General features: G+C 40.5%; 1 protein-coding gene across 3 annotated transcripts in view; it reads left to right on the forward strand.

Annotated features, from left to right (window-relative positions):
- Positions 1-19,420, forward strand: part of LOC126092208 (ATPase family protein 2 homolog) — a 64,820-nt gene that overhangs the window by 19,575 nt on the left and 25,825 nt on the right. For all 3 annotated transcript variants that reach the window (XM_049907698.1, XM_049907700.1, XM_049907699.1), the window contains exons 4-6: positions 3,952-4,485; positions 8,195-8,537; positions 14,978-15,251. In XM_049907698.1, coding sequence (XP_049763655.1) covers positions 3,952-4,485; positions 8,195-8,537; positions 14,978-15,251 — 1,151 coding nt within the window. The remainder of the gene's footprint in view (positions 1-3,951; positions 4,486-8,194; positions 8,538-14,977; positions 15,252-19,420) is intronic.

The raw sequence follows: 19,420 nt of genomic DNA on the forward strand, positions 1-19,420 counted from the left end.
TGTTCCCCTACTTCCTTCGGGTGCGTACATCGTCCTCAAGTCACCGTCCCTGCCCCCCCCCCCCCTCGGTTGCCGTCTCCCCACAGGCCTGCCACTGGCCCTCTCCACCCGTGGGTGGATTGGCGGCTCCCTCTCCCACCCTGGACTCTGGATCAGCTGTCATGGAGACCTCGGGTGTCCCTTCATCCCAGTCAATAGCGGTTGACGAGCCCAGCTCCTCTCCCCACTGCCACCCACCTCGGCACCGTCTGGGGCGTTTCCGCCTCTATGCGCAAGTTTCAGGGGGGAGGGATCTGGTACTGCACACCGCAGAATTTGAATCCCCGCCAGACATAATGGATGTTGAAGACCCCTAGAGGTCTTTGCACCATCGTGCTGTAAGCCGCATTTAAAGTGGCACACATGGTTCCAGCAGACAATAACAGCGCCCCCGATAGAGTATTTAAGTGCCTGCCTCTCACTCAGCCAGTGAGTCTTATTGTTGCATGAGTCTTGACACATCAACTCGACAACAGACAGCGTGTTTATCATTCTTTGTTCTCATTACTAGTGGACGTCTTGGATTTGTTTGGTTGTCTCTGTCACTCCGTTGCTTCTTGCGTGTTGTCGTGGTAAGGTCTCTCTCCATCGTCCATCATTGTTTCATGTCCGTCCTTTCCGTTGATTTGTTTGTTCATTGGCAGCTCTTCTTTTGGTCCTGCTGCTCTTTCTCGGCCACCTCGCAACTGTTCCGGTTGTGGTTACAACAGGTTACAACAATTAGATGTTAAGAAAAAGCTCTAGTGTGGGTAGCAAACATGATAGCTGCTAGGTATGTATTTTGACAACTTGAATTCTCAGCTGCATAATCTCCAGAACTATTCATTACTGTATTTATTTGCATTTTTAGTTATATTTATCTATGAAAACACAAACTGGGTATTCTGCAGTATTTTGATGGTCTTCTGAAGTCGGTAGTCATTTTAGCTGGCCTCTGCTAGGAATACGGACTTATTATAGCTTGCACTGTTACTAAATAGTATCTTGTATGTACAGTATATCTCTTGTTATGGTAGTATCTTTTATACATATCTCTTGTTGTGGATAAACTCCATTAGTAACATGAGTAGTTTACTTGTACAAAAGTTGCAATGACACGGGACCTGTGACATGTGCAAACTGGACTTTGAACAATTTTGTAATTAGATGAAAGTGCAGGTTTTTCAACGATGGAACACTTACAACAACTCCTACCAAAAAACATGCATGGTTATCAGCAGGGTAACAACATCTATATCACAGTCAGTGCAAGCATTAGTTACTTTAGCAGGGATGCCTTCTGTGCCACTTGTGTTTATAGACTTTTCACCATTTAATGAACAACATGGAGATTGGGGCACCTAGTGCCTGTGACTGCAGTTACATTTTTTGACCTGTAATATTTCTGATGCAGGAAGACAAATGGCCATGTTGTTGTATCAGCCAATACAAAAACTAGAGCCTTTACTGAATCCAGTGGAACTTGAATTGCTTAGAATGTTTATTCCAAGAACACTTTTCAACAGAGACATGTCTTATTGTGGCCAGGTTAGAATTTTGACAACGGAAGAAGGGCCCAAATCAATCATACGAAGACTTGGCTGCTGACCTACAGGGATTTAGCGGGAATTGTATTTTTAAAAATTTGTGCAGGCAGAATTGAGGAAATTATAATGTCTCGAACCTCTGACACGGAAGTGTGAACCACACATTGGGGCAATTAGATTTGTCTCTAATGGAAGTAATGTGAATAGCTAAGTCTTTGAAACTGTCTGCTTCTCTGCCCTCTTTGACAAGGCCGTTGGCAGAACAAGGGTGAATCCTTATACCGAAAGTCTGTCGGTCACCACTGCTAATGATTGTTATTCGTAATTGAAGCAGTAACTTTGAGTGGACTGGGGACTCAGGGTGTTTTGATTCCAAATTGAAGATGGTACCCCTAGACTGTGGATTTATCCTCAGTCACCTACAGACCTTTAAAATGTTTTGTTTCATTAATAGAAAACAGTTTGGGATGCCTTTGTTATTCTACCTATTTTTATTAGGCTGGTTTTATGGATTTTCTCCCTGGTTTTGTTTCTTTTGTACAGCAGTTAGTCCTGTCATTAGCACCAGGCTTTAACATACATGTCACGAGACTCCCACAGATATTCTGCACCTTCACTATTGCAACACTGCCAAGCAAATGGCTTGTATAAACACAACATACTGTAAAACAATTGTGTCTGTGTACTATATATCGAGGGGAGAAGCACATTCAATATGTGATTGTATATCGGAGTTTTTTGTGGCACTATAAATTGTAGCTACAATCAAAAATCCGAAAGATGTTGAGAGGTAAGTCAATGTTATGAATAACAAATGCTCATTTTGGGATGGATAGTCATACTTTCAAGCATGTGAGAAAATTTTTAACATTTCCATTCCCCTTGGAGTCTCCAGAACTTCTCCTCTTAATGAGAGCCACAAAATCTTGACCAGTATTTCATGATGTTACTAATGTATAAAAATGTATGGAAATTTCCTGATTGCGGACAAGCAGTCGACAACTTTTTCAAAAGGCTTACGTAGTTTCATACTTCAATTTCATAAAAAAGTATAGGCCTACATACTGTTATTTTTGCGGTTACGTATTAGAATGAATAAGGAAACACGTAGTTGCACGTAATTACTGTGGTCATCTATAAATAGCCAAGACTGTTAAATTTAGCATGGTGTAAAATGTTCATGAAAGCAAGGAGATGCTTTGGATTGCATGAGACTACATTGTGTGGGTATGAATAAATAGATAATTATAACATATTACAGATAGTGTAAAAAGTTTTGTGGTCTAATATGCAGGTTTCTGTGGTAATCCCTCGACAAAACATTTCACTCTGCATTTAATAATGCTACACTGGGTAAGTTGAGGAGTTATCCATCAGCCAATAGCAGTTGTGATGGAGTAGATTTGGGGGGGGGGGGGGAGGTGGGGGGAATAAGTAGATGGGGGGAAAAGCAATTTTAGTATATACATTGTGGATGACAAACTGCAACTATGATTTAAACTGGCGTTTATCTGGTAATAAATATGCAACCAGTTGTTTTTTTTACGATTTATTCAACCATGAACATGTTTCCGAGCCACTGCAGGCTCATCTTCAGATGGAGGTGTTACAGAAACATTATCTTGTGGACCAAGTGTAGCTAGATGCAGTGCTTGTGAGTGCACTCACCAGTGCGTTTTGATACCTGGGAAGCAGGAAAAATAAACATGATATGTACACACAAGGCACAGAAACAAGGACAAGGTGAAAAGGGCATTAATAAGGAGAAATAGCACATAAGCCCCAAGAATGTAAAAATCTTGTCTAGTTTTGAATGTATTAAAACGAGTTTGGAATCTGCCAAAAAAAAAAAAAAAAAAAAAAAAAACCATGAAATGAGCCACAATCAGTGCAGAGCATCAGAAAGTACATACAAATCATGCAGATATAATCATAACAAGTTCTTTTTGAACTTAAATATACCTGGTTACAGTTCACTTCCTGTCATAACAATTTTTGACATATGTGTTACACTGCACTGACATTTTGCTGTTATGTATTGACATTAACAGGAGATGGGATATTACTTTAATTACATTTTCCTATTATATTGGAAAATTCACCACCACATTTAGTGGCTAAAAATATGGACATAACAGCATTAAAAGTACCAAACCCTCCATTTATGTTGTGCCATTCTTCTGTAACTACAGGCTAGCTGATTGCAATGCTAGGGTTGCTTCAGCTGTCAAAAGGTTACACTTTTTGCTCTACAAAGTTTCATGACTGTTTGTTTTAGATTGTGGTGGCACTGTAAAAGCTTCCCTTGCAATAATGTGTTTTAACTGTGCTTTTAAATGTCATACTGTTTTGTGCATGTCAGTTTATAACCATTGTCTTTTTTCAGGGTTGGAAATATTTAGAGGACAATTTGGTGATCAAATTTGTGTAAGGAAGTTGAATGTGAAACCACTGCCTGCCCAAGAAGTTAGGCTCAAGCCACTGACTCACATAGAAACTTCTTCAGACCTTTCAGTACTGATTCATCACCAATACAATAACAGCATAATTTCTGTACGAAACAGGCTAAGAATTTTACACTATGGCAGACCTCTGACATTTGAAGTTACTGACATTAAACCACATAAAATGTGTGATGTAAACATTGAAAAGGTAGCAGATGATATTTCTAGGCTGAAAATTGAAGAATTGGAAACCTTTTCTGAGTCATGCCAGGCGAAGAAAAGCGTGAAAGTTATGAATGACATTGAAGTTTATTCAGTGATCAACAGCACTTCATGGGTTCTTCAGCGGACAAGTGCATTGCCAGCTGATGACAAACAGGATATTACTGTGGATAGTGTAGGAGGCATGGCGGACATTGTAAATGAGATTACAGAGCTAATGAACCTAGCATTTGGGGATGTTAAGCCATTTGCAGGTATGTATCTTTTTATTGTCTGTGTACATAATTAGCTATGTCAGACCAGTATTGGGTTTGAAGACTGCAACAACAACATATAACTAACGTTGACTCATGCAAGTAAATGTGATAGAATGAAAAAAGATGAAGACATTATGTGAATAATTAGTTTCTTCAGATGTAAGGAGTAGAAATGTGATTGCACAGGAAATACAAGGTCCAGGTTGTTTGAAATGGCAGTACATTGCCTCAGTATCTCCTAAGTTACTCTTACATACTGTCCATACTGTTTTCTGCAAATTTTAGTGCACCTAGTTTTTAACTGATTTTAACACTTGTAAACTATTCATAACTCTTTAGGAGCTTATTTAGCTGTGTAATAAATGTAATAGCAATTAATTTGGCAAGACAGTGATGTTTAGATGAAAAATATGTAGCTCAGTTTTCAGTTTTGAAAGTTAACTAAGACATTTCATTATCATCCATTCCCTACTTAAAAGAAATGAATGAAGACATAAGTACTTGCAGTTAGTAATTGTACATAGTACCTTACAAAAGGTAAATTACAATTTAAAAAGAAGAATATATTGTAGAATGAAGTTCAGAACATTAAAAAGATGAAACTATTTGGAGTAGTATGGAAAGTTCTAGCAGAATATAAATAATTTAGGAGTAAAGGTAACAACTAGCTGAGTAGTAGAGGTGCTGAGTTATTGATGGGCACATAAACACTAGAGGACACACACACACACACACACACACACACACACACACACACACACACACACACACACACACCTGAAATATACACACACCAACACACACACCTCTACAGCTACATCGTGCCACCATTATTTATTCAGCAGGTACACGAGAGAGAGAGAGAGAGAGAGAGAGAGAGAGAGAGAGAGAGAGAGAGAGAGTGTGTGTGTGTGTGTGTGTGTGTGTGTGTGTGTGTGTGTCGGTAAGTTGTTAGCTTTGATCCTAAACTAAATGAAAAAATACATTAAAATAAGAAGTAGCAGTTCCTGTAAAATGAAAGTAGAACATCGAATAAACTGAGGTGATACAGTAGTAAAGACACTGGATTAGTTTGTTGGAGGAGCAGACTGCTAATTGTCATGCCATCATCCTGATTTAGGTTTTCCGTTGTTCCTCCAAAGCACTGCAAGTGGATACTTGGATGGCTTCTTCGTAATTGGGTATGATCAGTTTCTTCTTGCATCTCTGAACTGAGCTAGTGGCCTGTCTGTATGTACTAGACAGATTCAAACACAACTACAATTTTAAAAAAAAAGATATGGGGGGGGGGGGGGAGAGGGCATAGCTATTACCTAGCAAAGTGAAATGAAGAACTTTCTGTAGTGGCAGCATTGTTTTGTTTACAGCTGAAAAACAGGTTAACGGGGTACCCTCTGGTGTTCTTACAAGTGGAGCTCTCAATCACTACTGTCATTCTTGAAACTCTGTCATCTAATTCGTACATGATAACTCATATATTTGGCACCTTTTAAAAACAAATTACAGATATATGACAATTTTTTCACACAAGGAGGATGTGGTTCAGGGTTGGGGATCGATGAACCGACTGAATGATGATATATCTTAAGGTGCCAGTTATCTCGCCCTACAGCTGTTCAACCTGGTGAAGAGAGATGTTCCCTCAGAAAGTGGACCAGATCAATTTAACTATTGTCCATTAAAATAAAACCAGTTTTTAGCGTGGTGAAGTAGCTCAGTGTTTGTGGTGTCAGACACTGTGCTTGAAGTCTTGAGTTTAACGCAGGCCGTGAGATAATTTTATTTTTATTTTTTTTTGTCATTGAAATGCGTTGGTTTATACGACCAGGAATAAGGAAGGAGATCATTGAATGTAGGTTAGAGACTGACTTATGGCTGCAAAATTAATGTAGAAAAACCAGTATTACAGATTTTGAATGTATTTTCACTCTGCAGTAGAACGTACATTATTTGACACTTTCTAGCAGATTAAAAGCATGTGCCAGACTGGGACTCAAATCTGGACTATAACTTTTGTGGGTAAGTGCTGTACTGGGTTATCCAAGCACCACTCACGGCCTACACCTTAACTTCTACCGGTACCTCCCTTCCTCCTTTCCAAACTTACAGAAATTCTCCTGCATACCATGCCGGACTAGCACTCCTGGAAGAAAGGACATTGTGGAGAAATGTCTTAGCCACAGCCTATGTGATTTTTTGAGAATGAATTTTCACTTTGCATTAGAGTGCATGCTGATTTGCTTCTTGGCCAATTAAAACTGTGTGCCGGACTGTGTCTCGAACATGGACATTTGGCTTTCTTGGGCAAGTGAAGATTGCAGATTAGGAGACAGGTACGGGCTGAAGTGAAGGTGTAGGTAATGAATGGTGCTTGGATAGCCCAGTAGAGCATTTTCCCATAAAAGTTAAAGTCCCAGTCTATCACACATTTTTAATTTGCTAGGAAGTTTGAGTTTTGGAGAATGTTAATGACATAAGCTTCTACTCAGTTCTATTGAACAATAATGCCACTGTAGCAGAGTGTCCTTCATACAATGTTCAAGGTACAAGAACAGTTTATGTTACCAATTTTTTGAAAAATATAAATTATAACATGATAAATAAATTTGCATGTGCCTGGTGCATTTTAAACAGGATATCAGGTGTATTCTACCTTGTTGCCATGTATTTCATAACCAAAGTGATGAAGTGAGTACACAATAGGCTATTGCACTGTTATGCAAACCAAGACCATTTTATGCATGGTAAATAAACTCATCTTGTCTGCTTTCTGAGGACAACACCTCCTTAATGAAGACCTACAGGGGTGAATGGATTTATGGTGATGTAGGAGCTGGTGCCTTAAACCACACCTCTTCTCCCCAACCAACCAACCAACCAACCTACCTACCTACCTACCTTAAACCACACCATCATTCATTCTGTTCTTCAGTTCCTATCCCTGATCCCATGACCTCCCCTTGTCAGAATTTCTTTGCTAATTCTGTGTGTCATAAACTGTCAAGGTTTCGCGATGTTATTATCTTGTAATGCTTCAGAAATAGCTGCCTAATATCACATGTATCATATTTGCAGTGGCATATTTATTGCATGCACTTTGCTTTTTTGTATTATTTGAGGTAAATACTTCACTTCTACTCATCTCACCATCATGTTCCTTCTGCTGTAATTTACACACCATTGGCTCGTTAGAACTCAGCTTTAACATTTCAGTTGCATGTTCCATCACCTTTTTCTTCTGCACTGTGTTTTCTCCTTCACATCACTAAGAAATTCAGTTTTATTGACAGCAAGTTGCCACAGTCAGGTTACTGCACACTACTCTGAACTGAAATTTGACTGTACCCAATTCCCACTATTGCCAGGCCTTTACTTTGCTTTGTCTTTACTTTGCTTTGCCGAGTAATATGTATTATATTTTGTTACTTCTAGACTGTTTTGATATAGGACTCTTGTACACAGTTAAAAGTGAGTATTAGTTATAAGACATATTTCACATCAGTGTCAAAATTGACAGTATGGGTGACAAAATTTGTTCTGAGTGTCCTTACACTTCTTTCCAGCCTTCCCCAATAAATCCCTCTTTCCTCCCTGAGGAAGGAGCTGACAGTTTAGAAGCTAGAAGTGACAAGTGACTTTTACTTTTAATACAGTTAATCTTTTTTGTATCTTATTCAGACGATATTCTTACTTTTTTGTTGGTTAGGTTTGCGACCTACACGAGGAGTTTTGCTGCACGGTCCACCAGGTGCAGGAAAATCATTTATAGCAAGAGCAATTGCAAATTCCAGTGGTGCATCTGTTACTTACTTACACAGCTCTGAGCTGACATCAGATGCCAAAGCTAAGCTATCGGCTCTTTCATCTGCCCAAGGACAACATGTTGCTATCATTGATGATGTGGATGTTACTTGCCGTAAGCGGGGACCTGGATCCGTGTCACTGTGCTTGTTACTTGACAGCCTGCATTCTGCTGCAAGTAGGGTCATCGTACTGGCTACCACTCGACATCCCGATGATCTTGATCCCACACTTCGTCGCCCAGGGAGGTACAGTTCCTTTTTATACAGAGAGTAAATTCTTGAGAAGGCTGCTTTCTTCTGTGTCTGTTTTGAAAAATTCACTTAATGTGGCCTGACATTTTACACATCCCACTGTAAAATATTCAGGAACGGGAAGACTATATCACAACAGCAGTTGTTATGCTGCGCTGTGATATGAATTGTAACTAGTCTATACATTTATTCCTTAATGATATTTGTCCCTTTAAATAAGAGTCCATTGTAAGCTTTATTTTTGGAGCCAGAATAAAAGATGCAAAATAATTCACATGTAGAGTTTGTGCTCATGTATTGCGTTCAGGGTGGGGCTCTCTATTTACATGCAAAGGTCTTCAACATACTCCCATCAGACAATTAAAATGAACTAATAGGTAAATATGAATTTATAACACTTCAAATAAAAATTAAGACTACATCTCATTAGTCACACATTGTAGAATTAATCTGATTATTTAGATTCAGGGTTATTGTTTTCTATAAGCTGTATGACAAGTAAAAGTTTCTATTGTTAACTAGCCTCTGCACCTTCTACATTCAGAGAACTATTATTCTTTGATGAATAACTATGTGGGCATGAAAATACTAAGAGATCAATGAAGAGAAACAGCCTCTATGTAATTTCGTTGATGAAATGCCAGCTCTTTTCAGAGTAACAGCATCCCAGTCAATTTACTGCATAACTCTTAGATTATGCATGCACAAGTAGTGTATAGCAGAGCAATGGCAGTTAATTGTCATTACAGTGTACAGATTTAGTTTTAACAGCTGCTTCTCTGTGTTAATTTGTACCTTGGCTTTTACTACATTCATGATGGTTCTCTTTCATGATTGGACCTACAGAAAACAATCAGAAAAATATCACAGTGATCTAAATGAACAAGTGTTCATATTCATTGATTTTGGTAACAGTGCAAGCATATGATAACTTCCACTGCACCCCATTAACACTGCTGTTTAAGTAATAATTTTTAAGCTAGACCCTCAAAGTGGATTATTCTATTCTTATATTAGAAAAACGAAACAGCACAATTGAGATGTTGAACGGCTGACAAGCATGTAAACATGATTGAACTTGAAATCTGAAAGTAAAACAGAGACTAAGCCTACATTTTAGCTTTCAAGTTGAGTACAGCAATGATTATGATTAGGGGTAGGAGAGGCAGCAGGTGAAGGACGTTGTCCAAAACCTTAACTATGAATTCAGCATTGTTTATGTACCACTCTACCACTCATTGCCTTAACTATAAAGTGAGTAATCACCTTTACTCCTATTATTTTTTTGTATTTCATCCAGAACTTTCCAGTATCATATTAAACACAATTTTTAGTAATTCGTGAGTACCAGTAAAAATGTATCCATTAACTGCTGTTCCCAAAAGTTATACCCGTACCACTTGTCATATCCTGACTGAGGCTCAATCTCTTAAACAAAATACAAACACATGAAAAACAGGAATACACACAGCAGTTAGCTCATAATAGAGAACATCAAGATAGTGCTAATTGGTAGAGTTCACAGTGCTGGCCCTCTACATAGTGCAAAGTCCATTATGCAAGTGATGTAGGAGTCACTGTATGAATAATCAGAAAGTAGCACTATCTGTGGTTACTTGCTCGTAAATTTCTTTAGTCGAAATCCACTACACCCACCAAATGATATGATGCCTGTCATGGAACATCTGTTTAAGTGTAGTGATCTCCTTATGTGGCTTGTCATCATTATTTGGAGCAGGCAGTCTGAAATTTTGATTACCTACTTGGGGCACCAGATCCATCCTCCCTGTAAGTGATGTGAAGGACCAAATCCTTCAGATGTGTTCTTAGGGCAGCACAGAGGGACAGATGGGGAAACTAGAGATTTGGCATCCTCTGGCAGGTTATCCTTGACCAATCGTACAATTATGCTGTCATCTTACAGTGGTGGTACACTGTTAGAACCAAAGGTGCTCATCTAATAATAGACAATGTCGATTTTTGCAGTCATGGCATGGGATATTGGTCAGATCGTGCAGTGGTGGCTGCCACAGCTGACGTTTTGGTGGTGATCGATTTGGTGATTTTGCCAGATAGTGGTTGTACATTTGAACATGTTGCACCTGGGACTGCTCATTGTGGAGCTCACATCACTGAGTTCTCTCTCTCTCTCTCTCTCTCTCTCTCTCTCTCTCTCTCTCTCTCTCTCTCTCTCCTGTGTTATTATGGAGCTTGATATCCACTTTGGATGATGCTGAAACATGTGCATCCAGTTGGGTTTTCAGTCCTGTAGTACTACAAATCACAATTTAATTCTGCCTCCACTGTGGAATAATTCCTTGTGCATTTGCCTTTTGAAAGTCTGTTCCAAATGTTCCACCTTGCTGTTTGACTGCAAGTGGAAACAGTGCACAGAATGTGAGCTGCCTTCCCTGTCGCAAATTCATGAAATGTAAATTATGGACCTTTGTCCATGACTAGTATGTCAGTAACCACTATTTCAGCTAGTGTCCTGAATATGGCTTTACCAACTGTAGAATGCATATTAATTGTGTATGAATAGCTTGAGAGTGTGTCCACAACCACCAACTACATCTCATGTCGAGGAATGATCCAACGAAATCCAAATGTTTTCTTTTCCATGACTGTGGATACTTGATGGGGGTGAGGGCTGATGTTTGATGCTTGAGCTAGATTTTCAATATGTTTGTTGATTTTGTGACTAGCTAGTAAACCTGGTGCCATACACACTGTTTCATGTGTGACCCCTCCTAGCGAATTCTTTATAACCACTACAAATATTGTATTTGGCTCTAGAGGACCGGAGAATGACTATGCGATATTCTTCACATTCTGTGACTATTAGGACCACACTTGTGTTTGTATTGGTAGCGTTTGTCTCCATGAGAAGGATGAACTCGTGTTGATAGTTGCACATGCGAACACAAGTGTAAGATAGCTTTCATGAAGATTGTACGGACCTGCAGTTATTGTGGCATCCTGGATATAGGTTGTGTGGCTAATAGTATTAGCTGGGAATTTATATAATGTTTCTAGCTCCCCATTATGATTTGGGAAAAAAAATTCTAAAGCTGACTTAATGCAGCACATGCATGAGCGTCTGGGTGTGGCTTGTTGGGCAGAAATGAAACTCTTTACTGTATGAAATATTGCAAGCATTGGGCTATATTTTCCAGAAGCTTGTAATGAGACCCAAATATCACAATAAGGGATTTGTGATCTGTGGCTAAATGGAAATGTTTTTCTTACAGCTATGCAAGGAACTTCTTTGTTTTAAAATAAGGGAAAGGCAACCACTCACCTGTAGTAGACTGATGTATGGAGCTCAGAGCCATGTAACACGAAACAGCGCCCACACTAGCTTTTGATTTCTTGCTTCCTTTCTAGTGAAAGAATACACACCTGTGGCCATGGGAATGTGTGTTGGGTGTTTGTTTGGTTGTGAATTTGTGTACTTTTGCTAGAAAAAGAGAAGGGCTCAAAAGCTTGTGTGAATGCTGTTTCCGGCGACACGTCTTTGTGCTCCATGCTTTGGTCTGCTACATTGTTTTACATATTGCTCCATCCAGGAATTTCCATGAGTATTGAACTTCTTTATTGCATGGAATATCGCCAATGTCTTCAGCACTTGTGTGAGAGGATGGTTCTGATGCTGTATTGGGAAATGTCTGTTGCTGGTATTAATTGAATGTTCAGTAAATAAATTGTTAGATTGGCTACCAAGCATAGTAGCTAATTTAATTTAGCATATGTCAATTGCTGGAGAGAAGAGAAATATGTGGCAGAGCTTGACTAGAAGAAGGGATCGGTTTGTAGGGCATACACTCCTGGAAATTGAAATAAGAACACCGTGAATTCATTGTCCCAGGAAGGGGAAACTTTATTGACACATTCCTGGGGTCAGATACATCACATGATCACACTGACAGAACCACAGGCACATAGACACAGGCAACAGAGCATGCACAATGTCGGCACTAGTACAGTGTATATCCACCTTTCGCAGCAATGCAGGCTGCTATTCTCCCATGGAGACGATCGTAGAGATGCTGGATGTAGTCCTGTGGAACGGCTTGCCATGCCATTTCCACCTGGCGCCTCAGTTGGACCAGCGTTCGTGCTGGACGTGCAGACCGCGTGAGACGACGCTTCATCCAGTCCCAAACATGCTCAATGGGGGACAGATCCAGAGATCTTGCTGGCCAGGGTAGTTGACTTACACCTTCTAGAGCACGTTGGGTGGCACGGGATACATGCGGACGTGCATTGTCCTGTTGTTACAGCAAGTTCCCTTGCCGGTCTAGGAATGGTAGAACGATGGGTTCGATGACGGTTTGGATGTACCGTGCACTATTCAGTGTCCCCTCGACGATCACCAGTGGTGTACGGCCAGTGTAGGAGATCGCTCCCCACACCATGATGCCGGGTGTTGGCCCTGTGTGCCTCGGTCGTATGCAGTCCTGATTGTGGCGCTCACCTGCACGGCGCCAAACACGCATACGACCATCATTGGCACCAAGGCAGAAGAGACTCTCATCGCTGAAGACGACACGTCTCCATTCGTCCCTCCATTCACGCCAGTCGTGACACCACTGGAGGCGGGCTGCACGATGTTGGGGCGTGAGCGGAAGACGGCCTAACGGTGTGCGGGACCGTAGCCCAGCTTCATGGAGACGGTTGCGAATGGTCCTCGCCGATACCCCAGGAGCAACAGTGTCCCTAATTTGCTGGGAAGTGGCGGTGCGGTCCCCTACGGCACTGCGTAGGATCCTACGGTCTTGGCGTGCATCCGTGCGTCGCTGCTGTCCGGTCCCAGGTCGACGGGCACGTGCACCTTCCGCCGACCCCTGGCGACAACATCGATGTACTGTGGAGACCTCACGCCCCACGTGTTGAGCAATTCGGCGGTACGTCCACCCGGCCTCCCGCATGCCCACTATACAGCCTCGCTCAAAGTCCGTCAACTGCACATACGGTTCACGTCCACGCTGTCGCGGCATGCTACCAGTGTTAAAGACTGCGATGGAGCTCCGTATGCCACGGCAAACTGGCTGACACTGACGGCAGCGGTGCACAAATGCTGCGCAGCTAGCGCCATTCGACGGCCAACACCGCGGTTCCTGGTGTGTCCGCTGTGCCGTGCGTGTGATCATTGCTTGTACAGCCCTCTCGCAGTGTCCGGAGCAAGTATGGTGGGTCTGACACACCGGTGTCAATGTGTTCTTTTTTCCATTTCCAGGAGTGTATTATGAGGCATCAAGGGATCACCAGTTTAGTATTGGAGGGCAGCGTGGAGGGTAAAAATTGTAGAGGGAGACCAAGAGATGAATACACTGAACTGATTCAGAAGGATGTAGGTTGCAGTAGGTACTGGGAGATGAAGAAGCCTGCACAGGATAGAGTAGCATGGAGAGCTGCATCAAACCAGTCTCTATCAGCATTTATTACTGACGAATTTCCTAACTGCTTTGTCCATAATTACAATGAAATGGAACGTGAGCTGTAAGAATATTTCTTGTTATAAATCTGTCAGCAATAAAACACCACTGAAAGTAAGTGAGAGAGAAACAGTATTTTTCTATAACATAAAAAATCCTTTGCATAGGGTGATCTGACCTGTAAATTTCTATTGTAGAATAATATTTATGCAGGCTAGGCATTCCCGAGTGATTCTAGGTGCTTCAGTCTGGAATCGTGCTGCTGCTACGGTTGCGGGTTTGAATCCTGCCTTGGCCATGGGTGTGTGGGATGTCCTTAGGTTAGTTAGGTTTAAGTAGTTCTAAATCTAGGGGACTGATGACCTCAGATGTTAAGTCCCATAATCCTTAGAGCCATTTGAACCATCTGCAGACTAGATGTTCTGAATTAGGGAAACACAGTAACCACAATTACATTGTGAGTGTCTCTGTGGGCCTCTCCAATTGGTGAGTTACATAGTAATTTTACAAATCATTTGATGACAGCCTGGTAATGAGACAAGACCAATAATGATGTCACTTGTGTGACCTGACACAGAAATATAGAATAAAAAAAAGAATGATATGTCGAACATTTCTGTCACTGACGTGACACTAGACTTGTATTGGAGAGGAGTGTGGTTCAAATCGCCATGTACACATTATGATTTATGTTTTCTATTGTTTGGTTATATCATTTGAGGTGAATGTTAGGACGGTTCTATTTATATGGGCTGACACTCTCCTCCATACCTACCCAACTAAGGTAAAGTGCCACCTTTAATGATAACAATGTTAACAGAATATTAAATTCTGCCTTCATTTCTGTTTTTGATGTTTGTTGGTAATATTTGTTGTAATTATGATGTGAAGTTGAAAACAAAATGACAAGCTACTTAAGGGAACGTTACCTGATCTTTGTTATGAATGTTTCTGTTTTGACTGTATGATTAATTCATTCAATTTGTTGCATCTTAGGTTAGAACGTGAGATTGAAGTAGGAGTGCCAAACCCAGCTGCACGTTTGGATATCCTGGGTCGCCTGCTACCAGATGTCACCCATGATGTGCTGAGTGATGCAGCAGCAGCTGCCCATGGGTTTGTGCCGGCAGACCTGGCATCTCTAGCATCACATGCAGTGCTATCAGCTGCTCGTCGCGGTGCTTCACAACCAGTGAAAGATGATTTTGCTGCTGCCTTCTTGCAAGTTCGTCCAAGTGCACTACGCGAGGTCCTTGTTCAAGTGCCAAATGTGAGTTTTGTAATTTCTTGCAATGTTTCCTAAGAGACACTTGTAAATACAAGTGGTTGCAGAACATACCAGCTGTTGAATACGTCTTAGAGATTTGTGATAACCATGTTTAGTCAGGAATGAATGAAATAATGTGCTTATATGAATATTCTTTATTCAGATTCTGCAAGGGCAACTTGCAAGGAAACATCACGAACTTGATGTCATATTTTAAGGGGAGGAAAGCCCACATGCAAGATTTCACCCCTAGAAATCAATATTGAGTGAAAATTTGAGCCATGATTCTGATAGTATGCCGTTATGACCTTCTGAACGTACAACTGTGCATGCACCATTGGTAACTTGCTTTGTCCCACTGCAGCAGCTTAATGTCTGAGTATGAAGTAAAGTACAATGGAATGAGTAAGAGGGTTGCCGACATTGGTAACATGCTTTGTTCACTGTGTCAGAGTGTGTTTTTTCTAACCTACAGCTGCTGTCAGAGATATCTTTTATATTATGTTTCTCAGATGCAGTGTAGATGAATGAAATGAAAGAGTATGCTATTTCATAAGTAGTGTAATGGTATTTAATTATTGACATCACTGCTGTCCATTGTTTCCTTCGGATTTTAAAACTGACACTGTTAAAGTTAATACATTTACAGGAGATGTACTGTTCTTCAATATGATTTGCATGATTAAATTGTAAAATGAAAATCATTAACTACATTTCATACTAATTCATCATATGCTTAGATCTATTCATTTTGATTTTGAGGCATATGTGTAGCTGTAGAATATCACCGTGAGAATACTGATAAAATAATATTGACTGTGTATGTGCATGAAGTCGACATGTTACATACTCATATTAATTTCCTTTTTTTTTTTTTTTTGCATGGAATAACATGTTCTTGAACAAGGTTTAGAAACACATTGGACAGAAGAGTCCACCTCCCCCTTCCTCTTCTCTCTCCATAAGCATTACATGAATAGGAAGGTTGTGGTTGTCATTCTGCCATACAGTACTTTGCACTTGGGCATGAGGCAACTGCAGTGGGGTGGAGCAACTGACAAACAGCAGGTGCCTGCAGAAGTTTAAAAGCTGTACTCCCAGCTAGTCATAACTCAGTACTATCAGAATTATGGTTCAAATTTTCACACAGGATCGATTGCTGGGACTGATATCTCACAAATGTGCCTTTTTTCCTTAAAATGTGAAGAAAAGTTGGTGATATTTCTTTATTAGACATAATTTTTCCAACTTTTGTGGAGATGAATGGTAGTGCTTGCATTAAACAACATGGTTTTGTATTGATATCGCTCCTTCACTTTTGACATAACCCCTATAGTTATTGAAGACTTTGTGGGAATGGGAAGTAAGTGTTTCCATTTCTTGTTGATGGGAAGTAATATCCTGCTCTCTGAGCTACTCCATCTTCTTACAGTCCATTATCTGCAGAAAACCGTCCACATTGTATTGAAGGTGTTTTTACCTACCAAAAGATGCAGTAGTTTTTAATAATCATGTGCTTTCCTGACAGATTAAAAAGTGCACACAATTAGGACTTGAACCTTGATTCTTGCCTTTCAAGGACTGTGTACTTTCCTGACAGATTAAAAAGAAGTGCATGTGATCAGAGCTTGGAGTCTTGCCTTTCAAGGACTATGACTTAACAGCGAACCAGGAGCTTCACTCTACATCTGCATTATACTCCGCAAGCCACCTAATAGTGTGTGGCAGAGGATACTTTCGCTACCACTATCTGATCCCTCCAACCCTGTTCCACTCGTGAATAGTGCGTGGGAAGAATAATTGTCGGTAAGCCTCTGTATTGGCTCTAATTTCTAGAATTTTCTCCTCGTGGTCAATACGCGAGATGTATGTGGGGGGAAGTAATATGTTGTCTGTCTCCTGAAAAGTGCTATCCCAAAATTTCAATGGTAAATCTTTCTGTGATGCACAATGTCTCTCTTCTCATGTCTGCCAGTGGAGTTTGTTTAGCATCTCTGTAACTCTCTCTCACCAGCTAAACAATCCCGTGGTGAAACGCGCCACTCTTCATTGGATCTTCTCTAACTCCTCTATCAATCCTACCTGATAGAGATCCCAGATACATGAACAGTACTCAAGAATTGGGTGAACAAGCTCCTTATAAGCCACTTCTTTTGTGGATAAGTTACATTTCCTTAAGATTCTTCTGATGACTCTGAATCTCGTGTCTGCTTTTTCCACTATCTGTTTTATATGGTCATTCCACTTAAGGTCACTCTGGATAGTTATGCCTAGATATTTTACGGCAGACACTGTCTCCAGCTGTTTGTCATCAATAGTGTAGCTGTACAGTAGTGAATTTCTTTTCCTATGTATGCACAATATGTTACATTTATTTACTTTCAGGGTCGACTGCTTGTCTGCACCATTCATCAATTCTCTGCAGGTCGTTCTGCAAATTCTTACTATCGTCTGGCATTGCTACTTTGGTATAAACAACTGGATCGTCTGCGAATATCCTTAAAGAGCATCCGATGCTTTCTACTAGATCATTTATATATATTGTGAACAGCAACAGTCCTATCACACTTCCCTCTGGTACTCCAGATATTACTTTTACCTCTGTGGATTTAGTTCCGTTAAGAGCAAAGTGTTGAATCCTATTGTAGATCAGCTCCGATACTCCGTAAGCTCTTTTTTTTTTTTCTTTAAATAGCAATGCGGGATGGTGTCAAATGTTAAGGAACATGGCATCAGCCTGACTGCCATTGTCCACTGCGCTGTACATCTCATGGAAGAACAGAGCGAGCTGAGTTTCGCAGGCTCTCTGTTTGCGGAATCCATGTTGATTTTTATAGAGGAGCTGTTCATTTTTAAAAAAAGTCACAATTCTTGAGCATAAAACGTGTTCCTTAATTCTACAACAGATTGACGTCAACGATATAGTCTATAATTGTATGTATCTGTCTTATGTCCTTTCTTAAAAACTGGAATGACCTGCACTTTTTTCCAGTTGTTATGTACTTTTCATTGCTCAAGCGATCTACAGTAAATTACTGCTAGAAAGGGAGCAAGTTCTTTCACATAATCTTTATAAAATCTTATAGGTATCTCAACTGGTCCGGAAGACTCCACTACTAAGCAATTGTAGCTGCTTTTCAGTTCCGCTATCAGTTATCTCTAACATCTGCCATTTCGACGTTTGCATTACGATTGAAAGGAGGGATGGTGTTACAGTCTTCTGCAGTGAAACAACTTCAGTAAACTGAATTCAGTATTTTTTTCCTTCTCTCTGTTATCTTCTGTTTTGGTGCCAGTGAGGTTGCTGAGAGAATGAATAGATGATTTTGACCCACTTATTGATTTTACATAGACCAAAATCTCTTAGGGTTTTTACTCTGGTCAGCTGACAATGTCTTACTTTCAAAATCATTGAACGCTTCTCTCATTGCTCTCCTTGCACTCATTTTTGCTTTGTTCAGCTTTTGTTTGTCAGCAAGGTTTTTTACTTCTCTTGAATCTGAGATGAAGTGCTCTACTTCTCTTGAATCTGAGGTGAAGTGCTATTTGTTTATGTAGCACTTTTCTAACACGGCTATTAAACCATGGTGGATCTTTCCCATCTCTTAAAACCTTACTCAGAACGTACTTGTCTAGGGCATATTGGACGATGCCTTTGAATTTTTTCCATTTGTTCTCCACATCTTCATCCTCATCACTGAATATTTGATGCTAACTTCTGAGATATTCTGAAATTTGTATCCTGTCACCCTTGCTGACCAAATATACCTTGCTACGTTTCTTAACATTCCTTGTAGGACCCGTCATCATAGATGCTGCCACAGCCTTATGATTACTGATAACTTCCTCTGCGTTAACTGATTCGATAAGTTCAGGTCTGTTTGTTACCAGGAGGTCTAAGACATTACCCTCATGAGTTGGTTCTCTAACTGTCTGCTCAAGATAATTTTTGGACAAGACATCCGGAACAATGCCACACGATTCCCTGTCTCTGGCACCAGTTTTGATGGCACAACACTCCCAATCTGTACCTGGCAAGTTGAAGTCACCCCCTTTTACAACAGCACAATCAGGGAAATTACTGATGATATTCTGTAAGCTCTGTCTGAAGTGCTCTACAACTACAGATCCTAACCCAGGTGGTCTATAAAAGCATCCAATCACCATTTTTG

Source organism: Schistocerca cancellata, chromosome 7, assembly GCF_023864275.1.
Source record: "Schistocerca cancellata isolate TAMUIC-IGC-003103 chromosome 7, iqSchCanc2.1, whole genome shotgun sequence".
NCBI lineage: Eukaryota > Metazoa > Arthropoda > Insecta > Orthoptera > Acrididae > Schistocerca > Schistocerca cancellata.